The sequence below is a fragment of the Theileria orientalis genome, chromosome 2 (assembly GCF_000740895.1).
Source record: "Theileria orientalis strain Shintoku DNA, chromosome 2, complete genome".
Classification (NCBI taxonomy): domain Eukaryota; phylum Apicomplexa; class Aconoidasida; order Piroplasmida; family Theileriidae; genus Theileria; species Theileria orientalis.
The window spans coordinates 1043072-1065113 of record NC_025261.1 but is presented as its reverse complement, the minus strand read 5'-3'; the positions used below and the strand labels follow the sequence as shown (position 1 = coordinate 1065113).

The following is a 22042-nucleotide window of genomic DNA, read 5'->3' as shown; positions in this document are numbered from 1 at the left end:
ATTTTTTAATTTTTAATCACAATAAATACATATTCATAAATTCAAAAGTTTATTCTATTCTTAATTTTTAATATCGCTACACTTTCTTGTTGGTGTCATGGATACTGAATGTCCCATATGTCTAGAGGTAATAACTCCTATAAGTGAGAAGATTTTACTAGTTTCTGAAATCTGTGAACATAAAATGTAAGTTTTTTTACTCCTTACTGCAAATTACCATTTATAAACACAAATTTATTATTTTCACATTGGTTACCTCATAATTCTATGTTATTTATTCACATATAATAACTTTCAGTTGCGACGTGTGTGCTGAAAAACAATGTTAGCTTTCTTCCTACGATTTTAAATCGATTATATCTAATTTTAATGGTTAGTGGCTTCCCAGGGGAACTTTACTCAATGTGCAATTTGCCGCTCACATCTGACTCGCTTATCGTTTGTGCCTTTTGACATGTCCTCAATCTACTATGAAACTCACAAGGAGGCTAGGAAAAGAGTGTTGCAAGTGTATGTTTAAGGCTCCAATTTTATTTTTTAGCTACAACGATACCAGGGCTAACTTTAAAAATACCCCTGAGTATAATAAGTACTTGGAGGACAGGGAGTCAATAAGTAGGTTAAATGCTCGTATTTCATGTAAATCGATAGTTTTCGACCTGATTAACTGTAAGGATGATGCGCGACTCAAGGAGATAGAGCATGAGCTGCGGGTTTACGAGCGCAACAACTCTCTAAAAATATCCAGGAACATCGAGGCTCAGGTAACCACAAGGAACTGCTGATTCAATGCCAGAAATCGGAACACAAGACGAAGATTCTGTCGATTGTTGAAAAGGAGGACGTTTTTTACGAAATTGTGGACAAGGGAGCTCCGTTTAACCTTTGGAAAGTCGATGAACTGTTACACGTATTCACTCATTTAGTTTTAATAGATTACTTTAGCCACTCAAGAAGTCATGTCCAAACTACTTTGTGGACGATTCTGCAGTCGTTTCGACTGGAGATTCAAAGGTACTTTTGCCTTGGAATCACTTATGTTTCAGCCAATGAACGCAGCCATCAGAAGCGATTCTGACATTCCCAGGAGAGTATACTCAACCAGGTAAAGGATTTACAAATAAGCGTACACTTAAGCACATATACACTTAAACCAATACCGTAGTTATTTCAACACAAAATTTTACAAACACACTGGTTTAACATAGGATTGAGCTCATGGAGTCGGATGTCGCTGGAGGTTACTCCAAAGGTAGGTTCGATTAATACACATTTCCTTCAGCAATCGTCTCTGAGAAGTGTAAACTACAAGTGTTCGCACTTTTGTTATGGAACATCGAACACTCGTACCAGTCTTAATGTGATACCACAGTTATATCTAAATACGGAGCTAACTGAATCAGCTGTGAACAGCTCGCACATTAAAGATGCGCCTATATGACTCTTGGTGAAAAAATTAGTTTATAATCGCACAGATAAAAGTTACAAAATCATATATCACACAACCACGTAGACATAAATGCTTATATATGTAAACAATTTTATGGATAAAATGAGTGAAAGTATATTCTCAGATGGGAGCCTGAATGACAGGGGAAAATATGAGCCCAAATCAGAGCTCATAATCCCAGATTTCATTGAAATAGAGTGCACAAAGACGAAAATGTATAAACTAATCGCAGAAGGTTACTGTTATAAGTCTCCAGACTACACATTATCATGGAAGGTTAGCCCGTGTAAAGTGGACTTGACAATAAGGAACGCACTGTTTGAAAGACAAGAGAACAGAACAGGAAGACAAATAAAACACGAAGCAACGTTACACACGTTAAGGTAAATGGAAGTAAAATAATGTTTTTTCAGTTATGTTCCAAACGGACGTGGAATCAAAAGTAAACTGGGACAACTACAGGAAAATAATTATATACCAATTCCAGAGGAAGAATATGAAGAGATTGATGGTAATTATGGGTACAAACCACCAGAAATATACGATATCAGCGGAGGATCAGATTCAACGAAAAGTTACGTGGACCTGGAATCAGTGAACAATATGGACGATTTTAGAGAATATGTACAATGTAACATGGTTTAAAAGAAAAATTTAAATAATAAACACAAAAACCACTATTTTATAAAAATTTACACTTACACATTTAACTAATGATTCATATAGTGCTAGTTTGAATTGTAGATAATATATGGATTTTAACTCCAGAGTACACACAATTTGGTTCCAAAACTGGCTAAATGAATATTCGGAAAACGAATATCATGAAAACGAAAGGAAGGATGAAACCTTCCTGGTGGATTTCTCAAACTACTCGAGCCTCTCGGAAGTGTCCCTGGAAATATACAACTGCATCAGAAGCAGTGATCTGTCACTGGACCAGCTCAACTCATACATAAATAAGCTGGGAGTAATCATATCGCAATCGGATTTGAGAGCAATATCGACTCAGCCGAGGTCGAAGATGGCAAAAATGTTCTCAGTGATATTTGAATCAGGAGACATATCGACGATCCTGCTGGAGTGCATAAACAAGAACTCGTACGCGTACGTGTATCTGATGATAAGAGTACTCTTCGAGATCGTTTTATACACCAAAAGCACGCCAGTAAGGTCGTATGCACACGCTCAGATAATGAAGAACAAAAGCATAATCAAGGCACTGATGACAATATCATACAACCCATCGAGTGGGTCGCCGGAGGAGCGTGATGACAAAGAGTCCCTGAATCACAATACAGCCCTAAAGTATCCGAGTTCGTCAGGTACAAGTGCGTGTTGAATTACCGTAGCCTATGATAACTAGATGAGTACACAGATATAAATAAGAATGCACACAGATGTGCCCATACGCACACAAATTGCCACTGACATAAGATACGTTCAGATAACCATCACGTGCCCATAGACCCGGAATTGTCGTCGGAGCCTTACGTGATCGATAGGCACACAAATCCGATGGGAGGGATAGGGTATCCGAGCTCGAGTCACTCGCAGAACGTGTTTGAAAACCTGCTGCTGGACATGCTGCAGACGCCGGACATGAACGTGAGTTGCATGGGCATACAGCTGTTGTCAGTGGTGCCCACAGTGGCCTCGCAAAGCCCACAAATTTTAAACGAGCTCTACCTGTTCTTAATAGGAGAAGACGACGAATTGTCGTACATGGCGAGCGTGTCACTGTCGTCAATACTGCCGGAGGTACCGGAGCTGGTGTCGCTGAATTTCGTGAAGGCCTGCTACAGCAACGCGCTCAAAAACTACCACAACGTGCAGAGAGTGAAGAGCTTCACGCTGCTGACGCTGTCATGCAAGAGCTTTAAAAACATACCGAAGTACACGTACAGGATGCTGTGGTCGCTGTACCTGGAGCTGGACAAGCAAAGTAAGCTGGAGGACCAGGCGTACTCGATCGTCACGGAGTGTAAGATAGCGCTGCTTCTGGCGTCGACGCTGATAGCAGTGGAGCAGAAGGAGAACGCGAAGAGGCAGGAGGAGAGGCTGCGGTCGCTGCTGCAGGGATACCTGGCGCTGCTGAAGGCAAACACGAAGCGAGACTCGAAAAACTTTGAGAATAACAGGACGAATCTGCTTTTGGCAAGAGGGATCATGTACTCGATGTTCCTGCTCTACGCCTCGGAAGAGGAGACCGCGGAGGTGGCACAGAAGCTGGCGGACCTGGTGAGCACAATGACGAATAACACGCTTAACGCGAACAAGTACGTTAACGTAAATAACGTGACGGAGGGGATTGACCCACTGCTGGACAAGAAAAACGACTTCTTCGCACTGATATACCACGGAGCGTGCATGAAGCTGCTTGAGCTGTTCGCAAAAGACAATTTGATGACGACGTTCACGAAGTTCATGGAGCTGTTTAACCAGCTGCTCAGGTTCAACAGCGATAACATAAACATGATTGTCGCAGTGAAGAAGTGGCTGAAGCACTTTCAGAACCCGTGCGCAGTGCTGCTGAAGATGGTGGTGACAGTGGCGCCGCACATCGACGAGGTGGAGGAGAGACTTAGGCAGAAGATGCTGCTGGCGCTCCTGGAGATGGTCGAGTACGCATTCCTCGTGGACCCGGGGAACTTCGGAAACCTGGTGACGAGGTACAACGAAAAGGTGACGAGCAGGAGCCTGAAGCTGATCATGAGGCCGCTGCTGCAGATACAGAGCATCAACTACGGTTCGATGCTGACGGAGCAGGAGATACTGGTGCACCACCTGTACAGCTGCGCCAACAACGAAGTGCTCTCGGAGAGGTACCAGACGAGGCCGCTCATCGCAGATTTCGGAAAAAACAGAGTCTACGGAGGAGAGAGTAACCTGACGGTGACGGTTTTTAGGAGGAGGTCGAGTTGGGGCTCGGAGTACGCGAAGATCATAAGGAGGCAGATCGAGGCGAACTTCATAAACAACGAGCAAAAGATAGAGCAATGTGACCTGTATCAGAACCTGTACAAGGTGGGAGTGCTGTGTCTGCGGCTAGGCTTCTACGCGGAGGCGTCGGCGATATTCGGAAGACTCTCCTTCGTGTCGGAGCAGTGCTACCTCTGGATGCGCATACTCTTTAAGTTCGCGAGCTCGCAGGCGGTGGAGCCAGTCGACCTGGCGAATAGGCAGGATCTGAGGAAGTACTTCGGAAGGCACGTCGGACTGGCGAGGAAAGTGCTGGGCCTGTTCAAGGTGCTGAGAACGACGAACGCGCTGGCGAGTAGCTCGCACGCGCAGAGGTGCTGGGACTACGAGCTGAACTACGAGCGGCCAGTCCCAGTCCTTTACAGTTTCGTCACGTTGAATCTGTGCCTGAAGCTGGGAGTCGGGGACCTGATAACATCAATAAAGGATAAAAACTGTAAGTCGCTGCATATGTTGCCGTAGCACAGTTATACTGAGGCTATCTTCTATAATAGACCATCAGTTCAATTACGATTGTTAGATATGCAACCACTAACGTTACAAAACAATAAACGCATAGATAACTTTGAAAGATTCATAAGGCTGTTTACATCACTAAAGGCAGCGTACAAAGCTTTGGAGTTTGTGTTTAGGTATAGGTCGAAGGAAACAGTGTGTGTATTATCAGGGTATCAGGGAATAGCGACAGTGATAGTCCAAATACTAAGGAACATGGACTCAAAAAAGGTAACGGGGAAGATTCAACCTACACAAAGGGCCGAAAATGTAGATTTGGACTACTTTTGGACCTATTTGTGCGAATTTGACAGGAGTTTAGATAAGCCGGATGTGTTGTATATAATGGACCTATTCCCCAGAAGGAAAAGGAACTGCCTCCTAACGAACCTGTTTATGACTCAGAAAAACACGGGCGCAGCTAAGGTGGAGTCGGAGTCTACTGCAGTCTCGACCCCAAAAATCAACATGATGATGGAAAGTAAGACCCTAGATATGAAGTACGGACCGGAGGGAGTGGAAGTTGCAGTGGACACGATCTGGTTTGAAGTGGCAGGGAGTCTGAGGCTGTTGGCAAAAAACGGAGAGCTTTACTGTTATCAGAGCGACGTCCCGAGTTTCAACAAGATATACAAGGCGCTCCAGCCACTGTCGAAAGGTAGGCAGCAACAAGTTATGTTGGTGTGCAGACTACTCGGACCCCAGGGTTATCGCATTCCTGGAAGGCGTGCTCTTCGCAGAAATACAAACACCGGTTGGAATCACGAAGGCGTACGCGCTGCCATACGTGGCGCTCACGGCGACTCTACTTATGCAGGTAAGAGCGGGCTGAGGCGCAACGCGTAAATCATGCCACTTTAGAAACGAGGAGAGCTGGAGGTACAAACTGTTCTGGTGCAGGGACATTTGCAGAACTGCAAGGTAACATAGCGACAAGGGCAAAGCATTCTGTAGGGGCACAAGGAACTGAGCAGCGTGGCGCTGAGGATGGAGTTCAATGAACTGGAACGAGGTAAGCAGTAGATACCTACACATTAGCAGATGCAAACGCTATTTAGAGAAAGTGTTCCACTATCGCTTGAAAATGGAGAAGGGCACGGTGTATGAGACCGTCCTGATCAATGTTCCTCAAGAAGTGTGCAAAAACGGAGTATTCGTGGCAGTTCCCGTGGACGGAAAGAACATGCCAATAGGAGTGCCTTGCGCAGTCCCGTTGACGCAAAAATTTGTTTAACATTTAACCCTAAAATAAAACACTTAAAATTAAACATACACATTAGAATAAACGTTCCCGTTTAGGGACCCCGCAAGTTGGAATCTTGCAGTATGTAAGGCGAACATAAGAATATATATAACTGAATACCAGAGTGTTTGATAAAACAAATATGTATTGTTTGTAAAATAGAATTGGCAAAAATGGGTGATCCTTTATCAATGTTCGAAGTCTTCGAAACAGAAGACCAAGGTACGTCGCCACGGAATCTCAGTGTAGATACGAATACAGATAAATTAGGACCTAGATACAGTAAATACGATAGATAAAAATATAGAAAAATTATAAAATGACTAAATCTATAACTTGTACACTGATATTTTATTAGTAATGGAGGATTCGCAAGACTCTACGAAGCGACCGAAGCACGGAGAAAAGTTTACCGACGCAAGCTCGTACCTGTCGAATATGAACTATAACGACGACTACTTGTTAAATTATACCACCTCGCCCCTAACAACGAGCGTTAAAGTCGAAAAGATACACTCTTCACACAATTGCTCACATTACAGAGTGGCGCCCTCGGATAGCAACTACTCTCCGAGGAAAATTGAGAAATACGCGAAAACGTACCCGTTCACACTAGATGAGTTCCAAAAGAGGTCGATCGAGTCGCTGGAAATGAACGAGTCGGTGCTGGTGTGCGCACATACGTCAGCAGGGAAGACAGTGGTGGCGGAGTACGCAATAGCAATGGGCCTGAGAGACGGCCACAGAATCATATACACGTCGCCAATCAAGGCGCTCAGTAACCAGAAGTACAGGAACCTGTCGGACGAGTTCGTGGACGTGGGCCTGATGACGGGAGACGTGACGCTTAATCCGACGGCCTCAGTGATGGTGATGACCACGGAAATACTGAGAAGCATGCTCTACAGAGGAAGCGAGATCGTGCAGGAGATGAAGTGCGTGATCTTCGACGAAGTGCACTACATGAGGGACCTGGAGAGAGGAGTGGTCTGGGAGGAGACGATCATCCTGATCCCGAGTCAAGTTAACCTGGTCTTCCTGTCGGCGACGATCCCGAACTACCTGGAGTTCTCGGAGTGGATCACGAGGATCAAAAACGTGCCCTGCAACGTGGTGAGCACGGACTTCAGGCCAGTGCCGCTGAACCACTACCTCTACATGTCGGGAGGGGAGGGGATATATTTGGTGCTGGACGAGGACAACAACTTCAAGTCGAGCAACTACAACAAGTGCCTGGCGAGTGGACCGAGTTCGAGCGCGTCGAAGGACAGGGACACGAAGGGGCGCGACAAAAAGAGGGGCTCCGCCGCCTACAGAGACATCGAGAGCATCGTTAAGCTGTGCTTCGAAAAGAGCCTGACGCCCTGCATCATCTTCTCCTTCAGCAAGTCGGAGTGCGAAACTCTGGCGACGTCAGTGAGGAACCTGGACATGACCACGGACGAGGAGAAGAAGCTGGTCGACGAGATATACAAGAACGCAATGGCGACGCTGAGCGAGCAGGACCGACTGCTGCCGCAGAACCTGTTCATGCTGCCGCTGCTGAAGCGAGGAATCGGAATACACCACGGAGGGCTCCTGCCGATAATCAAGGAGATCATCGAGATTCTCTTCCAGGAGTCGCTCCTGAAGGTGCTCTTCAGCACGGAAACCTTCAGCATGGGCCTTAACATGCCGGCGAAGACGGTAGTCTTCACGAGCCTGAAGAAGTGGGACGGCAGAGAGGTCCGCTACATCTCCTCGGGAGAGTACATACAGATGTCAGGGAGAGCGGGAAGAAGAGGACTCGACACAATAGGAGTGGTCATCATCATGGTGGACGGAAACGACCGTAAGTGCAACCAGTTAACCTGTAATAGTCTGTATTTAGTTTGTTATAGTCTGTAGTTAGTTTGTAGTAGCTCGGTATTTATGAAAACCTGTACTGTGTGATCCTAATATACCGTTATAGCACTCGTCGAGCAGGAGGTTAAGAAAATATTTCTGGGAAAGCCACTTAACCTGGATTCTACGTTCCACCTGGGATACAACATGCTCCTGAACCTGATGAGAATAGAGGACACGACGCCAGAGTACCTGATCGAGAGGTCGTTCATGCAGTTTCAAATGAAAAATAAGTCGGCAGATATAACCTCGAAGATGAATGAGGCGAAGGCGAACATGGAAGACCTGAGGAACAGCTTCAACTCAGAGTTGTTAGTGCAAATGTCCTCGCTGCACGACAACATAGCAAGGCTGGAAGAGCTGGATGAACTGATAATTAAAATGGTCATGAAGGACGCGAAGGCGCTCAACTACTTCAACCTGGGAAGGCTAGTATACGTGAAGGATGACCAGGATTGGGGTTGGGGTCTGTGTGTATCATCACCGAAGTTAAGAGCGCCAAAATATAAGGTAAGAGCAAACATCGGTTTAGAAATATGTATTCGACAAAAGTCATGCTATCAGTAACAGTTATACTACACGAGTAACAACAATAATAGTCAGAGAACACTCATGTGAACGTTTAGACCACAAAGACATACCACGTTGACATTGTGCTTCCAGTAAAAAGGGAAGGAGATAAAGTTATGCCATCGCACGTTGCAGAGGCAACCTACACGATCAAGTCATTTGGAATTGACTGCGTTAAGAAAATGTCACAAATCAGAGTGACCATAAATGAAAAGGTGGACAAAAGCGATACAGCATTTCAGTCGTCAATGTACCAGAAGTTTAGCCTGCTCTTTGAACACATTAAAAAAGTAAAGGAGCCGCCGCTGTTGGACCCAGTGGAGCACATGAAAATAGATAACCCAGAGCTGGAGAGTAACCTAAGGTAACAAATAGATAAAATACATGGCGATGAGTCATTAGAGTATTGGCAGTGACAGATAGTTATGCTAGTATGTACACGCTGCATAAGAGCCTTGAAGGGAAGGATGTGATATTGTCGTGCACATATAGGCCTATTATGAAGATTAATGCAATGAACCTATAGAGTATCGAAGGAGCTTAGGTCCCAAATAGACTCTTCGCCACTGCTGTCAAGGGAAGATTACGATACGATTTTAAAAAAGTAAGATTGAGAGTAAACAAGTGTACACAGATATGAGGACTACGTAAAAGTTAAAGAGGAGTTTGAGGAGCACCAAAAGAAGTTGCAAGAGTGCACGCAAATAATCATGAAGGATGAGCTGAGGCACATGAAGACAGTGCTGAGGAAGCTGGAGTACGTGGACCAGTTCGGAATAGTGACGATCAAGGGAAGAATAGCGTGCGAAATCAACGCGTCAGACGAGTTGCTGGTAGCAGAGCTGTTCCTGAGAAACTTCTTTGAAAAGATGGAGCCGGAGCAGATATGCGCATCACTGAGTTGTCTGGTAAACGACGATAGGAAGGAGGCGAAGTTGCCAACAGAACTCAAATTGCTGGAATCGTACAACAAGATCAGAGTAAGCTGCAAGTATTAGATAGCGGTGTTGCACGAACACTTGATCGATTATACAGTGTTATGTGAACACTAGGAGCGTTTATACAGTGTTATACGTATAGTTAGAGTGTTTATACAGTGTTATACGTATAGTTAGAGCTTTTATACAGTGTTATACGTACTTAGAGTGTTTATACGGTGTTATACGTATAGTTAGAGCATATAAACGAGTGATAGCGCCCATATATATAAGAAAGTATGAATCAGAGTAACTGCCAATTTGTGTAGGAAATCGCAACGGAAATAGTGGAAGTCATGGTGGAGTGTGACATCCTAGTGGATGAAGTGGAATACGTAAACAAACTGAGGCCGACGCTGATGTCAGTAGTGTACAGATGGGCAAAAGGAGACCCCTTCATAGAAATACTGTCAGACTCCTCAGTGTTTGAAGGATCAGTGATCAGGTGCATAAGGTAAGCGATCAGAGTGAGATGACCTGAAACATGTATATAGGAGGCTGGACGAACTCTTGAGACAGCTGGCATGTGCGTCCAGAAACATAGGAAACATAACGATGGAGGAAATATTCCTAACGTGTATTTCTAAGCTTAAGAAGGGGATCGCATTCACGTCGTCACTGTACCTGTAACACGTAAAGTAATGTACTCTATTAAAACTGTATAGAAAGCAGAAAGTAGATAGATAAAACAGTAGGAAATAGACAGGTGTAACGAGGGAGATGGTAAAAAAAAGTAGGTGACGAAGAAATAAATTGAAGAAGGAAGGGAAAAGGGGGAGTTGAAGAGGATTGATTGATGGTACGCGATAGAGTAAAGGGGCTTAAATAAGTAAAAATAAAATAAAAATAATCTTATAAACGATTTAGGAGTTTTTTAAAAGGTAACTACGAGTGCCATTGGTGTAAAAAGTGATATGTGTTGGGGTGAGAGCACTCACTGTCAAGAATAAAAAAGAAAACAAGTTGAAAGTATATTGTTATAAAATCCCCTTTTCATACAATGGATCAGATAAGGGCCACGTTAGCAGAGCTAATGGGCAAATATGAGCAGAAGGAGGACTTGGAATCACGAAAGTCATTCGCCGACCCTGATGTTTGTAAGCTATTTCTGACCGGAATCTGCCCACATGACCTCTTCGAAAACACGGTAGAAAATAAGTAAATTCGGTTTAAAAATACAATATAATTAGCCATAAATAGCCCTAAACACCAATATGATTGTATTTAGAAATTTTACATGGGAGAATGCGCAAAAATACACTCTGAAAAGTTGCGAGAGAGGTAAAGGCACAGATAAATTAAAGCATTTTGCAATTTGGCTTAAAATTGACTGAAAAGAGCGCTTTTGACGGATTTATAGGTACTTCAACGAAAGGAAGGACCACTTCTTTGGATACGAGTTGGATACCCTAAAGGTGATTCAACCAATTTTAGAGGATTGCGATAAAAAAATAGCAAGAGGAAAGGCGAGGGTAAGAGCAGCCGGAACGCTCAAAGTGCTTCAGGTGGAAGATGATGTCGTCAGAAAGAGGACGCTGGACCCAATGATCGTTGAGGAGGCGAAGAGAATAGACAGTCAAATACAGGCGAAGATGGCCCTGGTGAGCGTGTTCCCAGTCACACATTGGCACTCTTACTGCGTTACAGCCACTTTTAACAACTGTTTAGGCCGATGAACTCGGGATGAACGGCGAAGTTGAAGAGTCCCTCAAGATAGTGGAGGAGGCGGAGCACTTGAAGAAAAGTAAGCTAGAGATGCTGGAGAAGGCGGGTGAGGGAAGTTTTCAGCAGAGGCTGAAGCCCTGTGACGTGTGCGGAGCACTTCTATCAGGTAAGTCAGCATTCGGAGGAAAGCAGGGTGCATAAAGCACACTAGTTAGCTCTTACCAGTAGCTCCTGCGGTTGAATGGCCAGATAGCACTCAACCTTATGTGTTGGAGCTCAATACCAGAAGCTTACACGTATACTCGCCACTAATAACTCATTTTAGCCACGGATAGTGACAGAAGACTCACCGAGCACTACAGTGGAAAGATCCATGTAGGATTCCAGAAGCTCAGGGACATGTCAAAGGCATTGTCGGCCTACATCCAGGAAAATAGGGACAAGTAAGGCCTAGATATAGTCTATGCACGCCGTCGTGCAATTTATGCCACTTAACGTGACATATCACATTTATTCTCAGGGGCAGTGGCTCCTCCCTGAATAGCACCAGAGATAGTAGAAACGGAAGGAGAAGGAGCGGAACAGCATCAAAATCGCCATCCAGAAACAACTCAGACAGGTCTCATAGAGACAGGCACCGGGGATACAGAGATAGAGCGGCCTACCGGGATAGGGACGGCCACAGAAGAAGGTCTAGGTCGAAATCGCGATCGAGGTCGAGAAGCAGAAGACACAGATAAAAATGTAAATTAATATTTAACCACAGCCGCGTGTTTACTAATTTGTTGACATGTGTAGGCGTTTAGGCCAAATATACGTTTATGGTTCCGCGCACTGTCCCCTGGCACTACACACACACCAAACAGTTTTTGTAGAGTCTAAATTCCGGAAAAAACGGCTTTTTGTCAGCAGAAGATACGAAGGACATACATGGTAAGCAGAATCCCATAATAAACCGGTTTATTGTCTCATGGGAAATCCACTGCCCCAAGGGGCTAAGGCCGTCCTCGTGACCGTCGGCACTTCGAAATTCAACTCGCTAGTCAGGAAAGTGGACGAGGAGGACTTCCAGCGCGAGCTTCAGCGTCTGGGCTACACCCACGTGGTATACCAGCTCGGCAGGGGCAGCTTCTTCCCCCGGAGCGTCGTGCTCCACGTCACCGTAGAGCGGTACCTCGACGACTTCTGCGCCTGCGTGAGGCAGGCGGACCTCGTCATATCGCACCTGGGCGCCGGTAACCTTCTCGAGGTCTTTCGGCACGAAAAGGCTGCGATCTTCGTTCCGAATCCTGACGCCAAGGGCCGCCACCAGAACGAGCTGCTCTCAGTCCTAGACCTGCGCTTCGTCGCGAGCCTCGACTCTCTGAAGGAGAGGCTGCGGAACCCCGCCCGGGGCACCGGCGAATTCTACCCGAGGCTCCTTCCCAGGCGCGAGTTCAACGCCCTCGTCGACTGTCTCGTGAGCCCGGACACCGGCGTGGACATCAGCTAGTTAAACTAGCTTCAACCCCAACGCGCGACTCTGCAACGCATCGCAGCTCAACCCCTAGTATTGACACCATTTTGGCTTATGTGTTCCCTACTCAATATGTACCACCATTTAATAAGTATTATGTATTCTATAAGTACTACCTATTCCAAATGTACCACCTACTCAATACGCACTTTATATTTATACTATATTACGTTTCGGACCCTACTCGGCCTTGTCTGACATTTTTTTGGCTCTGACGTAGGCCTGCTGAATGAGCTTACTCGTGTCCACCTTCGACTTCCCCTGCCTCTTGCGCACGCCCTCCGCTATTTCCTGCATCCGCGTCCCCATCTTCTTCATCACGTGAGCGCGCTTCAGCCTCGTCTTCTCGTCGACGTCCTCGTCCTTGCAGACCTTGAAGCAGGCCTGCCTCACTGCGGACTCGACGTCGTAGACCACGACTGTCATGATGCAGTCGAGCACCGCCTCCACTGTCTCCATCACCTGCTCCTCTTTGATGCCCGGCGGCAGCGTCATGCCGTTATCGTTGTAGGCCTCGTCGTTGCCCGACTCGTCACATTCAAGCTTGCTTCCCTTTTCTGCACCGTGGTTCTTCGCCTTGCTATCGTACAGCGACTTGAACTGACTCAGCAGGCCCACTGCGTTCACTGAGGCCTTCACTATGTTGATTCCGTTGTTCAGGTTCCTTCCCACTGACTGCAGGTTCGGCATAGCCGCTCCCAGGCCCAGGAACGAGGTCGTCTCCGATATGTACGTGTCCGCTGCGTTTTCGTATATCCATCCCACTGAGGAGACCAGCAGGTCCACGTACATTTCCTCGCTCGCTTTCTCCATGAATTGCAAAAAATCGTCCGGCAGCACGTTAAGTTGCGTGAACCTGTTTATTCTATCTCTCAGCAGCACTGCCAGCTTCGCTATTCTGTACGTTTCCACCGTGCCTATGTACGAGAAGACGTCGTCCTTGTGCGTCGAGATTGCCGTGCCATGCGAGGGTCCTCCGTAACTCCTGTAGCTGAATCCCATCAAATCTCCCTGTATCTTTCCGTCCAGGTGGTTTATGCTATATCTGATTGCCGACTCCAGCCTCACCGTGCCTATGTACTCCTCCAGCAGGTCGCATCCGAAGAGCATGACGAACAGCACTGACGGGTCGATGTCCAGGTTGTTCATGCACCTTGCGTTTTTCAGTCCTCCTTTGTCGTAGTTTTCTCTCGACGCATCGTCCGACAAAATGCTGTAGGCCTCTCCTATTTCCTGGAACCTTTTCTTCGCGTCTGCGCTCTCGTTTTTATCTGGGTGATACTTAAGTGCCAGCTTGCGGTAACTTGCTTTAATTTCAGCCTTCGTGGCTGTGGGCTTCAGCTCCAGCCTATCGTACAATATTGTGTCCACGCTAACTCCCCTCGGCTTCTTATTCGCCTCGTTTCCCTCTGAGGTCGAGTCTCCCTTGGCGTTACTCCGACTACCATCTGTGAACGTCTGGTTTTTTAGCCTGTTTGTCATTGATTCGTATAGTCTATGTGCGGATTCATAGTCGCGCGTTAGTGAGTACTTTTCCTCCTTCTCTCCAAATTGGATTAGGTTTGATATGTTAGGTGTGTTTTCCCATATATAATCGATCCACTCTGAAAAAAGCGAATTCGATCCGCTCGATTCTGGTTTAATAATTGTAGAATCTTTCGATTTACCATCCATTTATAGACTAACCTCAAGCCATATCAAATCTAAGATTTGGGTCAGATAAATCTACAAAAATAATAAAATAATAGATTTGAGCAAAAAAATAAAAAATTAGTATACATTAGCTATTACAGGTGTTAAAACAAATCAACATTAATTTATCCTGAATAACTATTAAAACGGCAACTTATTTACACAAAATAAAAATTAAAAATAAAAGTGCGATATATTTATTAACTAACCGTGATCAGATTTTTTAATCAGTGAGGTTCACACTAAATATTTTTTTTATTTTACAATTTCACCATAAATTATACGAAATACTTTTCACCATCAATATTACCTATTATATATACTGATTCACACATAATATTTGATATACATCGTTATTCTACTAGAACTGTGCCATCATCTATTAAAGACTAAACTATTTACGTCCAAAACTATTTATTCTTTATTAAACTAGATAGTCAATAAAGTTAGTCGTATATAGCATTTACACAGTACATATATTTCAAATAATTATTGTGATTTTATGATACACATATACAAGCGTTTATTTAGCCAAAGGGGGATCTAGTGACAAAAGAATCTATCTAATATCATTCGGATTAAAAAACCCATTAGTTAATATTAGTAATTTACAGTCACTATTAGAAATGCTCAGAGATACATGATATGACGGTAGGACCGACTATTCCTCTCCCTATGGATATTTTTCAAAATTAAGGTCACAAAGTTTAATATAATACCATTTGACACAATTTAAAATCAAATTTAAATAGATGTCAAACGTAGGTAATATAAAAACTAATAGACGGTTGCAAACAAATTTGTTGTGTTCGAGCCTATTTATATCGCCGATGCTAAAAAGGGTTTAACCTACCGGGAACCCCTTAGTTAGTCACTAATCCTTCGATACCATTTATTTTACAGTGTTACAGAAATAGCTTAAATACCAAAATGTTTTGTAGTGTGAAAACAAAGTGCTAAAAATTATTGTCACACGACACTAAATTTATTAACTCATCATTTCATCTCAAAACACCGACATTTTGGGTTTACACAATGCTATAAAGTAATCCTCACAGGTTAAATATTCAATTTTCAGTTTTTTTCCACGTTTGCAATTTCATTGTCTGGTCGAATTTCAAAAAAAACTTTATTTTTTGTTTTTCCTTTTTGAAACTTATTATGTAAAAAGGTGTGGTAGTTTTACAACTGAATTTCATCTTCTTTGGAAAAATATTTAGTTTGTTTGATTAATTTCGGCATTTTTTATCCCTTTTTTTATTTGGCGAATTCCCCCTTTTACTTTTGATTTTTTTGGAAAGTTTTCACCTTTATCGCCTATAAATTTGTATTATAATTTCGTCCATTATTTTTGACTATTTTACTCTGTTTATTAATAAATTATTACGTTTTTTAAACGATTTGGTTTATTTACATTTTAGTTCAACTTTGGTACGTCAACTATCATATTTAATCAAAATTACTTTCATTATATATTTTCCAGAGATATCACAAGTAATTTTACTAATTTTGCTGGCTTTTTTCTCTTTTAATTTATTAGATCTCATTTCACTCGCTTCATCCAATTCCAGTTTTTAATTAAATATATAGATAGGGGTTTTAAATGGAGTGTAGCCAATCTTCCATTTCGGAAGAGTGTCAAATGAGATCTGTCGCAGAATCTCTGAAGCCTGCAGGATCTAGGTTTGACAACGAGATATCCTATGAAATAAATGGTACGGACCAGTAATTACCAAATATTTAACATTTATAAATTGGTCGACGGCCGGTGTCACGATTTACCTAATTTAACATTTAGGGTGTATTTTGACGTGGATAGCAAACGACGAAGCCGGCGAATACAGATTTGACTGCTCAAACATCATTGAAATAATTGACGGCTACTACAAAGCTGAGTTTTATCTGGACACAAAGAGAATATTTGAGGCGCCGAACATTATCGACAGTTACGACAACAACATACAGGTCGAGTTTACAAATTACACCGAAGAGGATCATACCAAGAACTATCCACCTAAAGTCGAAAAGACTAATACACGTAACATATACACAATCTCAAGCGCAAGCACAGAGGCCGAATCGTTGCATGAAAATTTAAACAACTCCAGAAAAAATGGAGCACAATGGACTCAGGCTACCGACACGAAACAGTCTGAAACTAGACTGACAACTACAAGGGGAACAAGATCGTCCAGCACAAGTAACACATCAACCAAATACACTAATTCGAGCAACGTAAAACAGGCTACGAAGGTGGAAAGGCCGAAGGAAAAGGCCGCAAGCATCCAAAAGAAACCAATGGAAACACGAAAGCAGTCTGGATCCAATTTTACCTTGAGGAGTTCCCGAGCGAGCAAACTCCCAGCCACACAAACAAACATATATAGCAGAGAGAACGCGAGAGTATTTGCAGCCACGAACGCAAGAGTCGCCACACCAGCCATTGAGACAGTGTTTCCAGTTCCGGATATAAAAAGGCGCAAATATACTAAACAGGTACGTAGTATACAGCCAATACATGGCACATAACCCCTAGTTGAAGCGTGGGAGAGAAACTCGGATAAAAAGTCGATATATGCACAAAGCATAATTAACGTTTAGGAACAGCCGAAGAGGAAACCAGATATTGAGGTACGTCGAGGGGAGCGAGTGAGGAAAGTGAGCATATTCCAAGACTGTTACATACCGGCGGCCAGAAACGAATGGATATCAGAGGTTTTCATAGGAGCGCACAAGGAAAACTTTTAATCTTTTACACATAAATTTACATGTTCAACATATTGGGGATTAACCTCATAAATCCAATAACAAAAATGTAATTATTACAAATTAGTATCTCCTGGATTCCAAAGATTCGGAGTCAACTAGGTTTTTTATAGACAAAAGAATGTGTAGATAGTTACACATTTATAGATGAAAGGCACAAAAGTCAATAAAAAGCATCCTACAAGCTAAAAAAACAGAAAATAAAAGGGGGGAAACACCCAATTTTTAGATCATCGCCCCAATTAACAAATAAAAGGTACACAACATCACGACCCACAGCCACACATTTAATGTAAAATACAGTTTATATCTGTACAATATACCAACCTTCCACAAATACAATTGTTTAATCACATAATTGTCACTATTACAGCTAAACATTATGCAGCTTTTTAGCACATTCACGACTTTATACGCTTTGAACCTTTTCAACTGTATAAATGTGTTTGTACCATATTATTTGATCAAAGGAATTATCTTTAACACAGAATTCGATAAACATATTGAATTTAATGATGATTCCAAAAATGTTAAAATAACTGAAGTTTTTCCTGGTAAATCGCAAGAGTTAACCTCACCTACACACAAGGTTGACGCCAAGGAAATCAGCAACGATATCAAGGATTCCAGGCAAAAATCTTCTGTTAACAATGTGTCTAAAGGAGGTGATAAGGTAGATCAGAGTTTAGATTCCGGGTTTTCAACGAACGACCCCTACGAATCAATATGCTTCGCCGAGAAGCTGGACGTAGGCGAGCCGCTTCCGCTAATATACCCGAATAAGGATCACACTGAGCTAATGGTTAACACTGAAGTTCTTAAGGTGTTGGAGAGTGTCCCAAAGCCGATCTACCCAGTAGGAGTAATCGGCTCTGTCAACTCGGGTAAGAGTCTGTTGGTCAACCTCTTGAACGACAACCATTTCTGTAGCAATAGAGCTGGAGATAAAAAGGATAGCACAAGTCCTAAAGCAGGAAACGGCGGAATCTCCAAAGGTTTCAAAATGGCAACAACACCTGAGCCTGAAACCAGTGGAATTTGGATGTATTCTAAGCCAGTGAAGATGACAAGGAGAAGGTTGCAGGAGAAACTGAAAGATAAAGAGGGCAAGGCGAAAAAGAGATTCTTCTCACTGAAGAATTTCAGTGCCACCGAGGGGATTCAGAAGCAGAAAGTAACTAAGTCAAGTTCCTCAGGCCCAGAAGAGGCCGAGGAGCTAGATCTGGACCAGGAGGTGAACGTGGTGTTCATAGACATCGAGGGATTCAGCAGCCACAAGAACATCTACAAGTACGACGAAGCACTATTCTCCATGGTCTCATCAATATGCTCAGAGGTAATCTACCTGTCAAACAAGACGCTGGACAAGTCGGACTTGCACACGGTGGAAGAGCTCATCAAGTCGTCATTGCTCTCTAAAATATCAAACCTGTACACACTGTACACAGGCAAGGGAGAGCCCAGAGAAAACAGAGAGGAAATATTCGAGTACTTTCTCAAAATATTCGAAAACAAAAACCTGACCTTCCTGATCAACGAGTTCGACTACACGTCGAAGAAGGCATATGAGAACCTGGTAAACCTGCTGAAGGCACCAAAGAGAGATCTGTCACTATACGAGTTCTTCCTATACAACCTGAGGAAGAAGAAATCTAAGGACTACGAACAAAAAATGAGGGAACTCGAAGGTGAGGAAGCAGAGAGTTACGAAAATGTAGGAACAGATTTAGGATCACTGGGAATCTTGGGGCCAAAATTGGATGCGACAAGGAGGAAAGATAAGAATGTCTCTGCGGAAAAAGGAAGTACACTTATTGATTCAGGCAACAACAAAGGGATTAAAAACAAGAACGTGAGTTTGGGGTCGGAAGAAGTTAAGTTCAACATCCACGGGTACTTATTTCATACGCTGTTCAACTCAGTGAACATAGCAACGCTGCCGAGCACGTCGAAGAATGAGTTGATCATGAAAATGGTGAAGGAGAACAAGGATAAAAAGAGTAAGGGCAGAGGAAAGAACGGAAATGAAGTCTCGGAAGAGGACTACCTTGAGAACCTGAGAACCTTTAAGTCGGAGCTGTTTCAGAGGTCGACGAGAAACCCGCTGAAGAAGTACTGCCTGCTGGACGGAGTGATGACGACGTGCCACATGTCAGGAAGGGACCTGGCGGAGATGGTTAAGTTCACGCTCTCGAGCCTGTCGCTCAACAGGTACTACAAGCTAGCATCGTCATCGGCAAGCGTCGAGCTCTTGAGCAGCCTCGACTACAAGGACGCGTTCGACCAGTACTTCAAAATGTTCAGGTCCACGAGGCTTCTGATGATCAAAAATGACCTGCACGACACGTACAAGGGAGTCCTGAAGGGGTACATAAACGGAGAATCGAGGAAGGGAGACAAGAGTCAATTGGGAGACGGGTTCATTGGCTTCAAGAGCCCCGGCAAGTGCGAACAAGGATGCCAAGATATCGATTCTGAGAGCAGATTGCCGACGATCCCAATGCTTAACAAGTACAGCAGGTACCTGAAGGAAAAGCTCATGGACGTGTTGGTGAAGAACTACGAAAACGAAGCGGTGCCAGAGGACTTTGACAAGATCAAGACGGACCTGTCCCACGGGTTAGACAGAGTTTCAGGGGAGATCGAGGAAGAACTGTACGGAAAGCTGAAGAACCACTGCACGAACGTGTCAGAGGCGCTGATACAGGGGTTGCAGAAGGAGCTGGACCAGCTGAATCTGCCGCTGTTGCCGAGTAGACTGAAGTTCATACACGACCTGTCTTCAAAGTACGGAAAAATGTACCCATTAGAGCTGGACGGAGTTGACCCGAAAGACGAAGAGTTCCGCCGCATTTATGGCCACGGACAGGATAACATGATCAACACACTGCTGAGTCAGTCGGACCCATGTGACCTGGTCTACGAACATTATACGAAGGCAGTTCACAGAAGCGTCTCAGACACGCTCAGGAAAAACGAGCAGCTTATCGAAGACCACTTCTATGACATATACAACAGGGCAGTGAAGCACTTCAGGACGAAGTTCTCGGAGGTGGAAAAGACGTACGACATCCCATTGGACCAGGCACTGAAGTCGGCAAACGCAATAATGAAGGAGTCACACAACGTGATGCTGACGCACCTGGGCGAGTTCCACGCGCTCGACTACCTGGTAAAAAAGTACAAGGGGAAGCTGTCAAGTACGCTTTCTGAGGAACTGGAGCTGTTCAAAAAGGCCCACAAGAGGAAGTGCTCGGACAAGCTTGACAACATCAAAAGACACTACGAGGGCAACTACAGAGTTTTACTGGAAAAGTACGCGAACGTGCCTGCGGAGCCGAACTTTCACGAGTACGCGAAGGCGGCCTACGCAGACGACGAGGTGCACAGAAGGGCGAGGAGGATGCCCGCGAAACCGGATATGCTCATCAAGTTCCGCGACTACATGCTACACCTGGCGAGGAGCGAGTTCTTCAGGACCTCGTGCTCGGACCTCTTGGACATAGAGAAGAGGCACAAGCGCTTCGAGGAGGCCCTGCAGAGGGCCTTCAAGGACAGCTTCTCAGACAACGCGAAGGTGGCGGCGGCTGCGATTCAGGACCAGTTCGACATGATCGACGTGTACCTGCAGACGAGGGTGAAGTCCAGCCCTTTCTACATTTACTTCCGCTACAACGCGAAAAGGTACGCGAAGATCAGGCTCAACTACCTCGCGCTGGCTTCCAGGTTCAACTTCAGGGACGAGACGCCCTCGCCGCAGGACGCGCTGCAGTTCGACGAGGTTCTCTTTGACCCGGAGTGCGCGAAGACCCAGTCCAGCCCCCTGCAGCCCGGCGTTTGCGGAAGCCTGGCCCCGAGATACGCCATTAACATGAACGAGCTGGCGACGCACTTCATCAGGATGGAGAAGTCCCAGATCCGCCATGAGTTCGCGGACGCCGTCCTGGAGGAGTACCTCAGGATGCGCATGCCCGCATTCCGGAGGATGTTCCTGAAGCGCTACTGCAACGCCATCGTGCTGGTCTGCAGCCTCTCGCTGCTGGGCATGTCGGTGCTCTCGTTGACGCTCGCGCACAGCTGGTCGAACAAGTTCATCTTCAGCATCGCCGGACTCTCAAGTTACTTGTTGCTGGTGGGCTTCCTGAACCTGAGGAGAAACCTGGCTCGTGTGCGGGAGTTCGTGGTCAACTTCGTTCTCGGAACCCTGAGTCACTTTTGCAAGCTTTGCCTGATGGGCGTCTTGAGGGCCCTCGGCCTCGTCATCCAGGGTATCGTCTACGTAATCAGGCGCCTCGGATTCCTCTTCACCTTCTTCTTAGGCTTCACGACGGCAATAATCTTCTACGCCGTCATCTACTACAAGATCAAGACTAAAAAGAATGAGGAGCGCTCTAAGTAAAGTCTCATCACACTTTAGCTGGGTATAGGATTCCGCCGACTTTGGACTGATATCTTAACCGTCACCCAGTATCATTAACTGCACCTTTCACACATCTATCGCATAGAAACCGTCTAGTGGCCCTCGATACCTACGACTCCGCCGCAACTGATCCATTAACCAACTCAATCTTGGCTACTCTCTATTGGTTTCTACACAACACTCACTTTAATGATACTGTCACCGTCAGGTTTCCGATTCGGACTAAACACGCTGGATATAGACTACCCTCTGAGGGTGACTGCCGCCACATGTAACATATTGTGAATTAATGTACTATAAGTTATACGCATACATGAGCACTTTTGCCCCTAGTTACACGCTGTCACTATTGTCCCTAGTTACACTCTGTCACTATTGTCCC

General features: G+C 44.7%; 12 protein-coding genes across 12 annotated transcripts; 8 read left to right on the top strand and 4 right to left on the bottom strand.

The window, feature by feature from the left end:
- Positions 1–97: 97 nt before the first annotated feature.
- TOT_020000510 (CDK-activating kinase assembly factor) lies at positions 98–1266 on the top strand (the record flags this gene model as incomplete). Its single annotated transcript, XM_009692255.1, has 9 exons — positions 98–186; positions 299–324; positions 378–510; positions 542–615; positions 652–764; positions 797–910; positions 946–1014; positions 1047–1105; positions 1209–1266. The coding sequence occupies 9 exons, from the start codon at positions 98–100 to the stop codon at positions 1264–1266; spliced, it is 735 nt and encodes a 244-aa protein (XP_009690550.1).
- A 253-nt stretch (positions 1267–1519) lies between these two features.
- TOT_020000509 (conserved hypothetical protein) lies at positions 1520–2095 on the top strand (the record flags this gene model as incomplete). The annotated part of the gene is made up of 2 exons (XM_009692254.1): positions 1520–1833; positions 1864–2095. The coding sequence occupies 2 exons, from the start codon at positions 1520–1522 to the stop codon at positions 2093–2095; spliced, it is 546 nt and encodes a 181-aa protein (XP_009690549.1).
- A 106-nt stretch (positions 2096–2201) lies between these two features.
- TOT_020000508 (conserved hypothetical protein) lies at positions 2202–6161 on the top strand (the record flags this gene model as incomplete). The annotated part of the gene is made up of 7 exons (XM_009692253.1): positions 2202–2781; positions 2898–4868; positions 4992–5585; positions 5617–5744; positions 5789–5848; positions 5882–5939; positions 5986–6161. The coding sequence occupies 7 exons, from the start codon at positions 2202–2204 to the stop codon at positions 6159–6161; spliced, it is 3567 nt and encodes a 1188-aa protein (XP_009690548.1).
- Positions 6162–6343: 182 nt separating this feature from the next.
- On the top strand, positions 6344–10231 carry TOT_020000507 (ATP-dependent RNA helicase; the record flags this gene model as incomplete). The annotated part of the gene is made up of 9 exons (XM_009692252.1): positions 6344–6392; positions 6529–8001; positions 8122–8564; positions 8681–8988; positions 9048–9101; positions 9151–9228; positions 9259–9604; positions 9871–10055; positions 10096–10231. The coding sequence occupies 9 exons, from the start codon at positions 6344–6346 to the stop codon at positions 10229–10231; spliced, it is 3072 nt and encodes a 1023-aa protein (XP_009690547.1).
- Positions 10232–10601: 370 nt separating this feature from the next.
- Positions 10602–12006, top strand: TOT_020000506 (uncharacterized protein; the record flags this gene model as incomplete). The annotated part of the gene is made up of 7 exons (XM_009692251.1): positions 10602–10748; positions 10830–10882; positions 10962–11073; positions 11107–11202; positions 11270–11432; positions 11592–11709; positions 11787–12006. The coding sequence occupies 7 exons, from the start codon at positions 10602–10604 to the stop codon at positions 12004–12006; spliced, it is 909 nt and encodes a 302-aa protein (XP_009690546.1).
- Positions 12007–12068: 62 nt separating this feature from the next.
- On the bottom strand, positions 12069–12215 carry TOT_020000505 (hypothetical protein; the record flags this gene model as incomplete). The annotated part of the gene is given in 2 exon segments (XM_009692250.1): positions 12069–12113; positions 12126–12215. 2 exon segments carry the CDS (start codon positions 12213–12215, stop codon positions 12069–12071), a joined length of 135 nt encoding a protein of 44 aa, XP_009690545.1.
- Positions 12216–12236: 21 nt separating this feature from the next.
- On the top strand, positions 12237–12758 carry TOT_020000504 (uncharacterized protein; the record flags this gene model as incomplete). The annotated part of the gene is made up of 1 exon (XM_009692249.1): positions 12237–12758. The coding sequence occupies one exon, from the start codon at positions 12237–12239 to the stop codon at positions 12756–12758; it is 522 nt and encodes a 173-aa protein (XP_009690544.1).
- Positions 12759–12962: 204 nt separating this feature from the next.
- TOT_020000503 (predicted protein) lies at positions 12963–14456 on the bottom strand (the record flags this gene model as incomplete). The annotated part of the gene is made up of 1 exon (XM_009692248.1): positions 12963–14456. The coding sequence occupies one exon, from the start codon at positions 14454–14456 to the stop codon at positions 12963–12965; it is 1494 nt and encodes a 497-aa protein (XP_009690543.1).
- Positions 14457–15541: 1085 nt separating this feature from the next.
- On the bottom strand, positions 15542–15673 carry TOT_020000502 (hypothetical protein; the record flags this gene model as incomplete). The annotated part of the gene is made up of 1 exon (XM_009692247.1): positions 15542–15673. The coding sequence occupies one exon, from the start codon at positions 15671–15673 to the stop codon at positions 15542–15544; it is 132 nt and encodes a 43-aa protein (XP_009690542.1).
- Positions 15674–15690: 17 nt separating this feature from the next.
- Positions 15691–16021, bottom strand: TOT_020000501 (hypothetical protein; the record flags this gene model as incomplete). Its single annotated transcript, XM_009692246.1, has 2 exons — positions 15691–15791; positions 15967–16021. The coding sequence occupies 2 exons, from the start codon at positions 16019–16021 to the stop codon at positions 15691–15693; spliced, it is 156 nt and encodes a 51-aa protein (XP_009690541.1).
- A 56-nt stretch (positions 16022–16077) lies between these two features.
- On the top strand, positions 16078–17222 carry TOT_020000500 (conserved hypothetical protein; the record flags this gene model as incomplete). Its single annotated transcript, XM_009692245.1, has 3 exons — positions 16078–16189; positions 16273–16970; positions 17076–17222. The coding sequence occupies 3 exons, from the start codon at positions 16078–16080 to the stop codon at positions 17220–17222; spliced, it is 957 nt and encodes a 318-aa protein (XP_009690540.1).
- A 400-nt stretch (positions 17223–17622) lies between these two features.
- On the top strand, positions 17623–21639 carry TOT_020000499 (uncharacterized protein; the record flags this gene model as incomplete). The annotated part of the gene is made up of 4 exons (XM_009692244.1): positions 17623–17892; positions 17923–19026; positions 19090–20555; positions 20634–21639. 4 exons carry the CDS (start codon positions 17623–17625, stop codon positions 21637–21639), a joined length of 3846 nt encoding a protein of 1281 aa, XP_009690539.1.
- Between the last annotated feature and the right edge of the window lie 403 nt (positions 21640–22042).